Here is a 14134-nt window from a genome sequence, read left to right on the forward strand (position 1 = left end):
TTGCACAGCTGTAAGTAGATATCATACCAATAAAACTCTTAGAAACTGTATTCTCAGTGTTAACATCACCCAGCACGACAACAGATTGACTATGTCCTGTAAACGAGTGAAGTACACTGTCAAGGTAGGAAAAAAAGCGTTCAATTACCAGACGGGGGTCTATAAACAAGAATTATAGTAACACCACAAGATTCGGCAACAAGTACCTCAAAATCACAATCAACAACGGAAAACGACTCTAGGGAGGCGTGTGATACGCCATCACGAAAATACAGAGAGACACCGCCCCCTTTTTTGTTGTCTCTGAGCAAAGACACATGAGAATAGTGTTCAAATTGAACAACGTCAGATAAATCAGTGAACCAGGTTTCTGTAAATGCTCGAACATCACATTTATGGTGAAGTAAGTTCATATAAGCGCCAACGGCCTCTACTTTGTTTCGAAGACTTCGCGAGTTTAAATAAAACAAAGAAAAAGGCTTATTTGAATGGGAAGGTAATCCCATTACTGTATCGTTAAATTCAGGTATCGCGTAGTGACTGCGGTTTTGTGACGATGCTTCGTAATCCATACTGCTAGAAGACATACAGAAAAAAGAGAAGAAAACTCAGTTGATGGATGCTCACGCTTCCGAATCATCAATTTCAGCCTGCTTAGTTTCCTTGATATTTAACAGATCTGCCTCACATGAAATCAGCAAAATTGGTTCCCCTGCGCCCTTGCTTACCATCACCTTTCCATTCTTCTGCCACGTGAAGCAATAACCCATCTGCTGTGCCCTTGTGCGTGCCAGCCACACTGCTCTCATGGAGCAGTGCAGTTTTGCGATTACCATACCATACCATACCATACCATACCATACCATACCATACCATACCATACCATACGAATTCATGCCATGGATTTCATGATTTCATGCGCTGCTCATGATACAGTTATACCAAAAACCACTAAAGTATTTGTATAAATTTCAGTGGCTGGAGAATTCATTTGCAGATGAAATGGCGAGTTTTATAGTTAGGCCAGCAGATTTCCTCGAACATTTCATCTCTGGAAAAACCCGCCGCGGTGGCTCCGTGGTTACGGCGCTCGGCTGCTGACCCGAAAGACGCGGGCTCGATCCCTGCCACGGGGGCCGAATTTCGATGGAGTTGAAGTTCTAAAGGCCCGTGTGCTGTGCGTTCTTAGTGAACGCTAAACAACCCCAGGTGGTCGAAATTTTTGGAGCCCTTCACTACGGCGTCCCTCATAGGCTGGGTCGGTTTGGGACGTTAAACTCTAATAAATCAATAAACCAATTATCTTTCGAAAAGACTGCTGTTTGAGGCAACGTAGGTATTCATGCTGTCGGTAATGTGGGGCTGTTTATATTACTACGGTTGTCTTACATTTGCAGCAGTGTGCGACTGTCTTTGCTTTCTGTCTGCATTAGAATGCTCTGCGGAAGTGACGATTCGATACAGAACCTTTTTTTCAATACCTAATAATGCAATTTCTCCACTGCTCTTGCCAGCGCTCTGCGACGTCGCCATTTGGCAGTATTCTGCGTACAGGTCAAAGAAATTAAGATTAAGCCCATACAGGGAGGTTCGCCATGGAAATTTTCTAACAAGAGCCGTAAATTCCCGCTCACCTGGCATCTGCTGTAGTCCTTGTACAAGCCGTAGTACCATGAACCGCTTCTCTGGCAGTAGTGGTGGCAGTCCGAAAGAATATCCTTCTGCAAACGTAAGACCGTGGGCCTTTTTAACACGAACTAAAGCTCTTGGAGATTTGTCACGATGGTAAGTGTGGCTGTAGAAACCGTGTAAACGAGCTAAACGAAATTTTAATATAACCAAATTATGGCAATATCAGAATTTAATTTTAATATGAAGATATTCTACTGCGTTGCACATTAGCTGAACGTTTCATATCTCCTGAGTGGAATTCTAGGATGATAAAAAATGTTGTTAAATTTGTTAGGTGATACACATCAATAACGAAAAGAAGGTGACTATTTCCAATTTTCGCCGCCTTGCGCCCCAGTTTTTACTATTGCCACGTATCATTGTAGTGTTTATTCGTTCACGCTCAAGGCTGCAGGAAAGGGTTGTTATCACTTTTGTTCGTGGCGCGAGAAGCGACCAGACTAATCTCGATTGATCGCAGCCATGAAGGGCTGCATCTAGGTTTTTCTAGATTACTGTAGATGATCTTGTCCTGTTATCTGGAAGTTTCCTTGCCGCCTTTAAATTGAGCGATGCCGCGAGCGGCGGACATTCGTAGTTCGACGACCGACGAGCACGTTTGTTGCTTACGCCGCCGCCGAGTGATTCAGTTATTTTGCGGGCGCAAGTCAGCCCAAATAAAGAGCTTCGTTTCCAAGACTGGCTAGTGTCTTCCTGACCACTGGACTGCCGTCACTACAACGTGACATCTGGTGGAGGTGCTGGGTAGCCTCCCATGTTCCGGACACCCCCTACAAGTCGAGACGCCAGCCCTTTGAGTCATCTACCGCAGGACCTGAGTCCAGTCCACCGCGCAAGCCGACGCCTGCAAGGGGACGCACCTGAGTTCGGGACCCTGCCGGACCCTACCCGGAAGCGAAAGCAAGTACCAACGTCCATCATGACCTTGCCCCAGACGACCACTCCAATCATTCTGCAGCAGCCCCGGGTGCCACCAACCTTCGACGCTTCGCCTGGCGCCGACCCCGAGGAATGGCTGGAGCAGTTCGACCGTGTGGCTGTCTTCAACAACTGGGACAACGCCATGAAATTTAGGTACGTCTTCTTCGCCCTGGAGGGACCAGCAAGAGTCTGGTTCGAGAATGAGGAAGCCAGCCTTGCCAATTGGGAAACCTTCAAGGAACAGCTTCTGAAGACCTTCACAAACGTCGTGCGAAAGGAGAGAGCCCAGCAGCTGCTACAGTCTCGCATACAACGCCCAAACGAGACCGTTGCAGTGTATACTGAGGAGATGAAGCGTCTCTTCCGGCGTGCCGACATGAACATGAAGGAAGAAGAGAAGGTGAAGTTGCTTATGCGAGGAGTTAAAGAGCAACTATTTGCCGGCCTCGTTCGAAACCCACCGAAAACCGTCGCTGAATTCGTAGAAGAGGCATCCACAATGGAGAAAACTCTCGACGCCCGAGCCCGCCAGTATGACCGCCAGCAGCGCTTTTTGTCAGCAAGCTGCATGGACACCGCTAACAATGATAACCTGCGGGAGGTTATACGTGAAGTTGTGCGAGAGGAGCTCCGACGGTTGCTGCCAACGGGAACGCAGCCGCAACTTTCATCGCTCACTGACGTCATCCGGGACGAGGTTCAACAGGCCTTGGGTGTGAAGCCGACACCCACGCAGCCTCTGCAGCCCCCAGCCATGACTTACGCCGCAGCTGTGCGCCGTCCTGCACCTCGACGACGGGACCCAAGCCCCTATCGCCCTCAGCCAGCTGCGTTGGACCGCCGCCCACTCGCCCCAACCCGCCCGTCCTACGAGCGACGCGCGCAGCCGAGGAAATGCGACGAGTGGAGAACTCCCGACCAGCGCCGCCCACTATGCTTCCACTGTGGCGAAGCCGGTCACGTCCTCCGGCACTGCCCATACAGAAGACTGGGCATCCGAGGGTTCTCTTACGACGCTCCACGACCCCGACCCGGCCAGCGACCAGCCGAAATCGAGGAGTTTTTACGTCGGGAAGAATACTCATCGCCGAGCCGCCTATCACGTTCCCCGTCGCCATCGTCCCCGCGCTTTGTTTCTCCTAGCCGAGGTTACGCCGTGCGTGGACGCTCCCCCAGCCCACGAAGGTTAAACTAAATAAAGCAGCCTCTGGAGGTGAGGTTGCTTCTAAGCGCAATGACAAAGATCCTCCATCGACGAGTACTCAAGACCATGCCTCAACTACGACGACAACACCGACGACGACAACACCGACGACGACAACACCGACGACGACAACACCGACGACGACAACACCGACGACAACGCCGACGACGAGAACGCCGACGACGACGACACCGACGACGACGCGGCCAGACTTGAAGCTTTTACCGCTGCCCAGTGAAGTAACGTCGCAGTACGCCCACCGCAGCCTCACTACTCGACGAAGCCGAGATCGGACACCGAAGACAACGTACAATACCAGAACGCGAACAAGTGACCTTGAAGTTACGGTCGACGGTCACGCGGTTACTGCCTTGGTCGACACTGGAGCTGACTACTCTGTCATGAGTGGCCCACTCGCTGTCCGACTCAGGAAGGTAACAACAACTTGGGATGGCCCGCTGATCCGCACCGCAGGTGGCAACCTGATTACGCCGTCAGGACGCTGCACCGCGAGAGTTACTGTAAATGGGAGAACCTATGCGACAACCTTCCTGATCCTACAGCAATGCTCGAGAGACGTGATTTTGGGAATGGACTTCCTGAACGAACATCGGGCGATCATCGACCTTCGATCTAAGTCGATCAAGCTTTCCACGGAAAAAGCCATACCTGTTGCGACGAGCGTGACTCATCACGTTGCCTTAAACGTCCTCGATGAAGCATTGAGCGTGCCGCCCCGATCAAGTGTTCTCGTCGGCATAGGTACTGGAGACATCGAAAATGCCGAAGGTGTTATCGAGGGGAACACCCAGTTACTCCTGGATCGAGGATTGGGCGTCGCGAGGGGAGTCGCCGAAATCCGAAATGGCCGAGCCCAGGTGTTGCTAACCAACTTCACCGAAGAATACCGGCATCTAAACAAAGGTACGACGATCGCTTTCCTCGACGAGCTGGCAGACATCAGAGACGTATTTGCCCTACCCGACCAACCTGCAGAACTATCTGAACAAGGCCATCAACCCACGTTCGACATCAACCCAGCATTACCCCGGAGCAGACAAGACCAAATACGCAGTCTTCTTCAAAGGTACACCGATTGCTTCTCATCAGCATCGAATGTGCGACGAACCCGGCTTGCCAAGCACCGCATTGTCACAGACGAACACGCACGACCACTGCGACAGAGCCCCTACCGCGTATCGCCGTTAGAACGCCAAGCTATCCGCAAGCAAGTTGAGGAAATGCTTCGTGACGACGTCATCCAGCCATCGAGGAGCCCCTGGGCAGCACCGGTCGTCCTAGTGAAAAAGAAAGACGGCACCCTTCGCTTTTGCGTCGATTACCGCCGCCTGAACAACATTACGAAGAAGGATGTCTACCCCCTCCCCCGCATCGACGATACACTGGACCGGCTGTGCAACGCTAAGTACTTCTCATCGATGGACCTGAAGAGCGGCTACTGGCAAATTGAAGTCGACGAAAGAGATCGCGAGAAGACTGCGTTCATCACGCCAGACGGACTCTTCGAGTTCAAGGTGATGCCATTCGGCCTCTGCTCTGCCCCAGCGACGTTCCAGCGAGTAATGGATACGGTGCTCGCAGGCTTGAAATGGCAGATTTGCCTAGTCTACTTAGATGACGTTATTGTCTTCTCCTCAAGCTTTGAAGACCACCTCAGAAGGCTTCGGATAGTGCTGGAAACGATCAAGTCTTCAGGCCTGACACTGAAACGAGAGAAGTGCCACTTCGCTTACGAGGAGCTGCTGTTCCTTGGTCACGTCGTAAGCAAGGATGGAGTTCGCCCAGACCCCAGGAAGACGGCTGCGATCGCAGAGTTTCCACAGCCTAATGACAAGAAGGCTATACGCAGATTCCTTGGATTATGCGCTTATTACCGGCGATTCGTCAAGAACTTTTCGCGCATCGCTGAACCTTTGACCCAACTTACCAAGGCTGACGTGCCTTTTAAATGGCAAAGGCCGCAAGAGGAAGCTTTCAACGAACTGAAGCGCCGCTTACAGTCCCCTCCTGTGCTCGGGCACTTTGATGAAAACGCCGAAACCGAAGTTCATACCGATGCAAGCAGTGTGGGCTTAGGAGCGGTCCTCGTTCAGAAAAATGGCAGACAGGAGAAGGTTATCGCGTATGCTAGCCGTTCACTGTCGAAAGCCGAGGCCAACTACTCGACTACCGAGAAAGAATGTCTCGCCATTATTTGGGCCACGTCGAAATTTCGCCCCTACCTGTACGGACGACCATTCAAGGTTGTGAGCGATCACCATGCTCTGTGCTGGCTAGCCAATTTGAAAGATCCCTCCGGCCGCCTTGCTCGTTGGAGCCTGCGCCTTCAAGAATTTGACATAACTGTAGTCTACAAATCTGGCCGCAAGCATTCCGACGCAGACTGCTTGTCGCGAGCCCCCGTCGACGCAGCCCCGGAAGAGGAAGACGACGACGCTTTCTTAGGACCGGTAAGCGCGAGCAGTTTCGCGCAGCAGCAGCGCTCGGATCCTGAGTTGCAAAGCCTGGTTGATTATCTGCAAGGCAAGACCGCATCGCCTCCCCGAGGGTTCAAGCGCCAACTGTCGTCCTTCGTCCTTCACAATAATGTCCTTCTGAAGAAGAACTTCGCGCCCAACAGGACAGTGCATCTTCTTGTCGTGCCCAAAAATCTCAGGCAAGAAATTATGCAGGCATGTCATGATGAGCCGACTGCAGGGCATCTCGGGATTGCTCGCACGTTGCACCGCATCCAGGAGAAGTACTATTGGCCGCGGCTAGCTACCGATGTTTCGCATTACGTGAAAACGTGCCGTGAGTGTCAACGACGCAAAACGCCTCCGACTAGACCAGCCGGACTCCTGAACCCCATACCACCACCAACTAAGCCCTTTCAGCAAATCGGGATGGACCTACTCGGCCCCTTTCCTACTTCATCATCAGGTAACAAGTGGATCATCGTGGCCACCGACTACATGACCCGCTACGCCGAAGCAAAAGCGTTGCCTAGTGGTACCGCAACAGAAGTTGCAAAATTTTTTGTCGAACAAATTCTCCTCCGACACGGCGCACCCGAAGTACTCATCACAGACAGAGGAACAGCATTTACAGCGGAACTGACGCAAGCCATTTTAAAGTACAGCCAGACAAGTCATCGGAGGACAACTGCCTATCATCCGCAAACCAACGGACTCACAGAGCGTCTGAACAAGACCATCGCAGACATGCTCTCCATGTTCATCGACGCCGAACACAAGACGTGGGACTCTATTCTGCCCTACGTGATCTTCGCCTATAATACTGCCACCCAGGAGACAACCAGGTTTACTCCATTCCAGCTGGTTTACGGCAGGAAGCCCACAACAACACTCGACGCAATGCTCCCGCACGTTTCCGACGAAGACAACCTCGACGTCGCCGCCTACCTTCATCGCGCCGAGGAAGCCCGAAGACTTGCACGGCTTCGCATTCAAGACCAGCAGCACACCGACGCCCGACGCTACAATCTGCGCCGACGAGACACGCATTACAAGCCAGGTGATCGGGTTTGGATATGGACGCCAGTTCGCCGCCGCGGATTGAGCGAAAAGTTGCTGCGACGCTACTTTGGCCCGTACAGGGTTCTCCGTCGCATCGGTGACCTCGACTATGAAGTCATCCCCGACGGCACGACAGCATCTCAGCGACGCCGCCCACGCCCGGAAGTCGTACATGTCGTACGCCTGAAGCCATATTATGAACGCTGAAGGACTCGAAGTTTCATTTTCCGTGTTTATTTTCATTTTAAAGCATCGAGACGATGCTTCTTTGGAAGGGGGGTAATGCCACGTATCATTGTAGTGTTTATTCGTTCACGCTCAAGGCTGCAGGAAAGGGTTGTTATCACTTTTGTTCGTGGCGCGAGAAGCGACCAGACTAATCTCGATTGATCGCAGCCATGAAGGGCTGCATCTAGGTTTTTCTAGATTACTGTAGATGATCTTGTCCTGTTATCTGGAAGTTTCCTTGCCGCCTTTAAATTGAGCGATGCCGCGAGCGGCGGACATTCGTAGTTCGACGACCGACGAGCACGTTTGTTGCTTACGCCGCCGCCGAGTGATTCAGTTATTTTGCGGGCGCAAGTCAGCCCAAATAAAGAGCTTCGTTTCCAAGACTGGCTAGTGTCTTCCTGACCACTGGACTGCCGTCACTACAACGTGACACTATATTCCCTTGCAGTTATCTATTCCAATCATTCCAGTCTAGTGACCCCGACAGCCGATACTTTCTGCAGTCCGACATTCGGTACCTACCTAAGCCAGGCTCGGACACCAACGTGAAATGCGTCTCTTACCTCCTGATTTCTCTAAGAGATCAATATGCGGCTGAACATATTCTTATTCTGGAAGAAGGTTCAACAAGGTAATATATGTTTTCGTTCTCAGATGTATGCCACGCCACCAAGCATCCAACCATGGTTTTCGGGCTATATCTCCGAAAATATTCCTTAAGTAATTTAGAAGAGTTAACGGTCAGGCTAGTTGGAGCTGTAAAGGTCATGTTTTTAACATAGCACTCCAACGGCACACAGCGTAAGAAGGGAGGCAGAAGCAAGACAAGAAAGGACGAAACGCACCGCTGTTACAAGTATGGTGTTGATCTGGAGCACATTCACATTCTGAAGAACAGAACGAGTAAAGAAAGACGAGCTGTCCGGTTCTTCAGGATGTGAATTTTCTCCAGACCACCATCGCAGTTGCGACAGGGATGCGTTTCGTTTTTTCTGGTCCTCCTTCTGCCTATCCTTTTTGGCCGTGTGCCGTTGGGCTGCCAGGTTAAAAACATGACAGTAATATTTCTTTTTTTTTTGGATTGTGTTGTTGCCGGGGAAATGACTGGCAGCAATCGCGCAAAAGAACCCTTTCCTAGGGGAAACAAAGCTACGCGCCAACGTCTAAATTGGAGCACTTCTCTGCATAACCTATTAAGAAACAATCTAATGGACAGTTGGGAGGCACTGATTTTTTTTTCTGAACTTCACTGCGTTTCCCATTTACAACGAGTTCTATAAGATGGCCCTTCTATGAAGTGCCCTTGATCATTAGTTAATGTTGAAAAGAAAGCGCCATTTTGGGTGCTTCTCTATGGCTGTGAAGCTTAAGTTCTGGAATATTACTAGAATAAAATTGCACTCCCTATCCAGATGAATAGTTCCTAGCGAGAGGCGAGTTTTCTACCGAGCAAACAACGTGCACTCTCCCACGTATGGCTACTTGGCGTGAATTTTGGTGTCCATTGCAGGAGGCTGCGAACAAATGCCCGCTTCCTGAGGGTAGATAACTGGGACTGCCAAGTGGTACTTACGGTTAATTGCGGCTTTGGTTTACACTTATGGTACTTGTTGGAGAAAACTTTGCGTGTGGCTCCACTGTGCGCCACTTCTGCATGAAGGAAAAAAGGCACGATATAAACACATTCTATACATCTCTTTGAAGGTTTAAAGCTTGCCAAGTGACGATTCCGCTTCTCTCAGCAGTGACTGTGCAAGGGCAGAAAGAAAACTTTTCCCGCAAAAGACAACGTATCTTACGCAAAAAGCGCCACATCGACGAACTGCTTTGCAGTAAAACGTGCCGAGGAACACAAAACAGGCAGCATTTCACGAGGTTTTGCGAGGTCAAAAGCAATAAGGGGCTACTGTAAAGCGTGAATCTTTCGTGGCGAAAGCGGCTTGCTAAAACTGAAGTTATTTTGTCACCGGGAAGCTGTATAAGTGGAAACGACGTGCAAAAACTTTTGTGGTATAACTCATGCTGTGAGAAATTGTACTCGGACAAGATTGATCCGCCTTAGAGTAAACTGTTGACAACAGCGCGCGGGAACCTGATTATAACATTGAACCAACTAGCCCAGAACATGCCGCAAGCGTCCTGTGCTGTGGGCACTCTTTCATGTTCTAGATCCAGCTCGCAGGATTATTTTTTATTTACTTTTTTTCCTCCTGTCTTTGAGGTTTTTTGTTTAATTTGTCGCGTGGCTAGTGTACTGCGTTTATGCAGGTATGCATTAACACATGTCCTTCCTGAAGTTTTGCGTCTGTGTGCCCTGGGTTCTCACCCCCAGTAAACTCATAGTTATGCAACTCCCGGAACCTTCGGCGGCCGTTCGCACGCCTTGTGGCAAAGTAAAGCAAGGTAGATCGGGAGGAAGTGCACTCTGACGCGTTTGTCTGACGCCTATAAAATCACTGCAGCTCTGGGCGCGTGGTTTAGAATAATCACCTTTCCGAGTCTAAGCTGGGAGCATTATTTTGAGCCGATTGTATGTACGAGCGTAACAACAATCATGGGCCTAAACTTGCCTCCAATGCAAAATAATTACACTATATCTCGTAGTTGAAGGTAGGCGTATGGAAAATAGTTTGCCGAAAAAGCGTAGTTCGCTCTGGGATAGCTCGAGATGGTGACAGCCACTCTCAAATGCTGGCCATCCCGGTTCTATTAATGCGATAGCATTTAGGTGGTCGTCTTGCGAAAACCACCCGGTTTCATGGTAACCAAATTCTCTGATTGGTCTTTAGTGTCGTGACGTCATCGGTACTCCCAAATTTGAAAAACTGAGGACTAGACTGCTCTAGTAGCTTTCAAAGAATTATCATACCAAAGTATGCTAACCCAACATAGTCTTAGATCTTTATCCACCCTCTGATACCAATTAACCTACCTTAATCCACCAACACAATCTCTACTAAACCACATTAATCCATCCACAAATCCTGAATAATCCACAACATCCCACCCACTAATCCTCACTAATCCGGAAGGGTCCGGCCACCAATTCCCATTAATTCATCTCCATCCATAATTTGGAGTGGCCAAATTCCAAAATTCGACGGGTTCATTGGAATATTTGGGAGTGCTCCAAGCTCCACTTGCTATCGCATTCTCTTTAATTTTGTGGTCAAGAAGACCCCAAGATTATATTTCAGCTACGCTGCGCTGATGGTCTCGTTGACTGCCTTCGTGGCTTGGGGAACTTCCACTATCAGCAAAACAGCACGCTGGGCTTCCTTCGGCTGTTTTGGTGCTTTAGGTGCGAGTGTTTCGAGTCACATGTTTTTTTTTCGGGCTGGACAGTGCTCTCAGGGTTTCGCTGCTCTCGCTTTGGATGCGCCACAGCAGTCGCCAGGTCATCAGCGGCTTTACCAAGCATTCGCGGCGCATAGCGAATGGAGGAAAGATGACGAAGACGACAATTTTTAATTCAGCCCAACAATTTTTATCCTGTTTGGATCGGCTCCAAACCCTGGCGACTCCCCCATCGTGGATATTTGCCATCGCTTCAGATGCAAAACAACAACGACAGGCTAAAAATTGGGACACGCATCACGAGAGGCCGTGGTGGTGGTAGAGGCGTCTGGTGTAGTATATGTAAATGAAGTAGCTCTATTTGCTTCGCCGCTGGTTCAAATCGCCCTCGCAGCTGCAGTGTGATTTTTTTTTTACTGTATGCCATTTGAGCCAAATGTTGCAGAATATTTCAAATAGTTCTGCTTCGTACGCGTCCTCATGTTTGGCTTCATGTGCGCCGCGGTTGGTTTGGTTTATTGGGGTTTAACGTCCGGAAGCAACTTAAGCTATGAGGGACGTCGTAGTGAAGACCTCCGGAAATTTCGACCACCTGGGGTTCTTTAACGTGCACTGACATCGCACAGCACACGGGCCTCTAGAATTTCGCCTCCATTGAAATTCAGCCGCCGCGACCGGGATCGAACCCGCACCTTTCGGGTCAGCAGCCGAGCGCCGTAACAACTGAGCCACCGCGACGGGGCGCCACGGTTTCCGGACGGCGCTCGGCTTGTTTTGCCCTTAACGGGAGGCAAAAAGTATTTGAAGCTCAGAAAGGCCGCGATTGCTTGGGAAGACTAGAGATATTGTCTTTGGCACACATACAAAAAGCCACAATTCCACTGCTAATATACCTAGGAATGCGTAATGCTGTCAATTGCTGAGAATATGCTGAATGCTGAGCTGCCGAGTATGTCGTTCCTCGGTTGATGGCGAGGTACGCAATGAACGTCTGGGCCCTCTAATTTCGACTATTTGAGACTTGCGTGCATGCGTCCAAGACGAAAAAGCAATCTGACATGCATACTTGATGAGAAGGGGCATATGACGGAGTGTTGAATCTATCGGGACTTTTCGCGTGAGTGTACGCGTATGCCAGGGCCAAAGAAAGGATCGCTTGGGTCGCGACGAGCAGTTGTAGCGTCTTTTGTCCGCAGAAAATTCGCGGTGTAAACCTTGGTACATTTGGGCTAGTTTGCGCGTGGAATGCATAATACAAGACTCAGACATTCATACCTGCTAAAGTTAGTGCAAGCGCAAACGGATCCCACTGAAAATTATTTCTACTGGCTTCAGGGTATGCCTGGCGCCTATAATACAATGTAGCAAACGTCAACCATGGTGTAATACAATTCTTTTCGCTATGACCTAAAATCCTCTCGAGCTTGCTAACTGTGCGGCAGTTTTTAGTGCATTTATCTTAGTCTCTCGTCTGGAGTAGCAAGCCAGGCCCATAATCAGGCAGACCTCTCTTTTATTCATTAAAGTCTCTCTCCTTCTCTATCTTAGTCTTTCTCTGACAAAAGGAACGAAAGCAGAAACAGGCGGCAAGCTGCACCACTAACCTATTACTACGGCAGCGGACGTCAGCTATCGCTGTCACATTACGCCGCCATCTGCTTGGATCGGCCACTTGTGGAACGCAATTAACCACTTTTCTTACGATTTCAGCGTTTTTGACCGGAATTAATGTATCGCCGTGAAAGAAGCTAAATAGGAAACGAATAAAAGAACATGTTAAATGTGCTAGCCCATCTCTTAAGTATATTATACGTACAATCGTCACGTATGTTATATACAGAGAAATGTAGGTGTTGTGAAACTATAAAAGAATGACGAACAAAATGTAAACTTTCTCGCTTGAAACACTCCAAAACGAAAATATTGTACGCATTTGACATCGATTACTTTAAATCAATGAAGATTTGTAAATGGCAAAAAAAAAGAAAGTATAAATGTGCTTGTTTCTGTTTCTAACAACGATTCTAACTTTACTAAATACATATGTTTTACTGAAACTGACCTTTTCAGCGAAATAGCTTTTATCGGCAACGGTTTTAACGAAGTTAACAGCCTGAACAGGTTCGTTCCCACAGTTTCTGAAAAAATAAGTTTTTTTTTAAAAAAGCCCGTCTAATGACATCGTTTCAACGAATTACATACGTTAGTCAGGAGACAGCAGAACGAAGACAACCCTCCGCTGCAACATTCAGGCTAAACGCAAAGTGCAGGATGTTCGCCTCAAATCCGGCACGCATAATAAAAGCTCGGTCAATCGACAGCGCTCCCGCTTTGCAGATTACCCAAGTCATCGTGTTCAATACAGTGTCCATTCTTGCAGATGCCAGCAGCGCCGAACGGATTTCCTAGTTTGTCGGTGTTCTGTAAAGAGAGATAGAGCGACAAAACAGACAGGTTTATTTGGAGAGAAAAACAGGGGTTGGCCTTAGCCATCTTTGTTTTTCGTGCTGCTCCGCGCTAAGGAAAGAAACATTTTTATATTCGGTGATGGTATGGACAGGAGACGCGAGTATACAGGGTGGTCTTTTAGTGGACTGGCACTTATGGTGTCCATTCCCAGCAATTAGCCGTTGTGTGCTTGTCTGTTCAGTCTTCGTCTGAAGCCTGTTTTGAGGCAGGCTGCTTAGCTGTTCAGGGGAGCAGGCTAAATATATATATAAATATATTTTCGAAATTTGGTGGTAGTTGGTTCGGGTCCCACTGACGGCATGGTTGCTTTTTCTTCTGCTTTATAATAATTGTATTTAAACGACAGGTTATTCAGTGTTAGTCTCGCACAGATCAACATCACCACCAAATGCTACATATATTCCCCTATGCACCTTGGTTTCAGTGGCTGTTGGCTTACTTCATATGCATTTCGAACGAGCCCCCATTTTCCTTCTCTTGTCTGTTAAATAGCTGAACGAGAGTCTTGGTCCTGGAAGTCTTGACGCCATAGGTAGCGTAAGAGCGTTCTCACGCAGCTTCTGCCCTCAACGCTCGTCTTAATAGACCTTTCCACAAATTGCAGCGCCGCGCCATCCCCTAGCGGATCCGCGCAAAGCATGATGGGAGAAAGGAGCGGTCGCCGCCCGCGTCGTCTGCTGTCAAGCGTGTTGCTGTGTTGTGCCGCCGTGCTCAGGCGTTGTGCGTCTTCTCGTGCGCGCTGTAAATGTTGCAGCGCACTGCTGTGGTGGTTATCTCTTAG

At 49.2% G+C, this 14134-nt stretch overlaps 1 protein-coding gene across 1 annotated transcript in view; it reads right to left on the reverse strand.

Annotated features, from left to right (window-relative positions):
• LOC149328313 (uncharacterized) overlaps positions 1-14134 on the reverse strand; it is a 45694-nt gene that overhangs the window by 3794 nt on the left and 27766 nt on the right. Inside the window, exons 7-9 of the mRNA XM_089560669.1 lie at positions 13227-13305; positions 9161-9237; positions 1635-1721 (exon numbers count right to left, since the gene is read on the reverse strand). Coding sequence (XP_089416795.1) covers positions 1635-1721; positions 9161-9237; positions 13227-13305 — 243 coding nt within the window. The remainder of the gene's footprint in view (positions 1-1634; positions 1722-9160; positions 9238-13226; positions 13306-14134) is intronic.

The sequence above is a fragment of the Amblyomma mixtum genome, chromosome 9 (assembly GCF_055824585.1).
Source record: "Amblyomma mixtum isolate Tamu chromosome 9, ASM5582458v1, whole genome shotgun sequence".
Classification (NCBI taxonomy): domain Eukaryota; kingdom Metazoa; phylum Arthropoda; class Arachnida; order Ixodida; family Ixodidae; genus Amblyomma; species Amblyomma mixtum.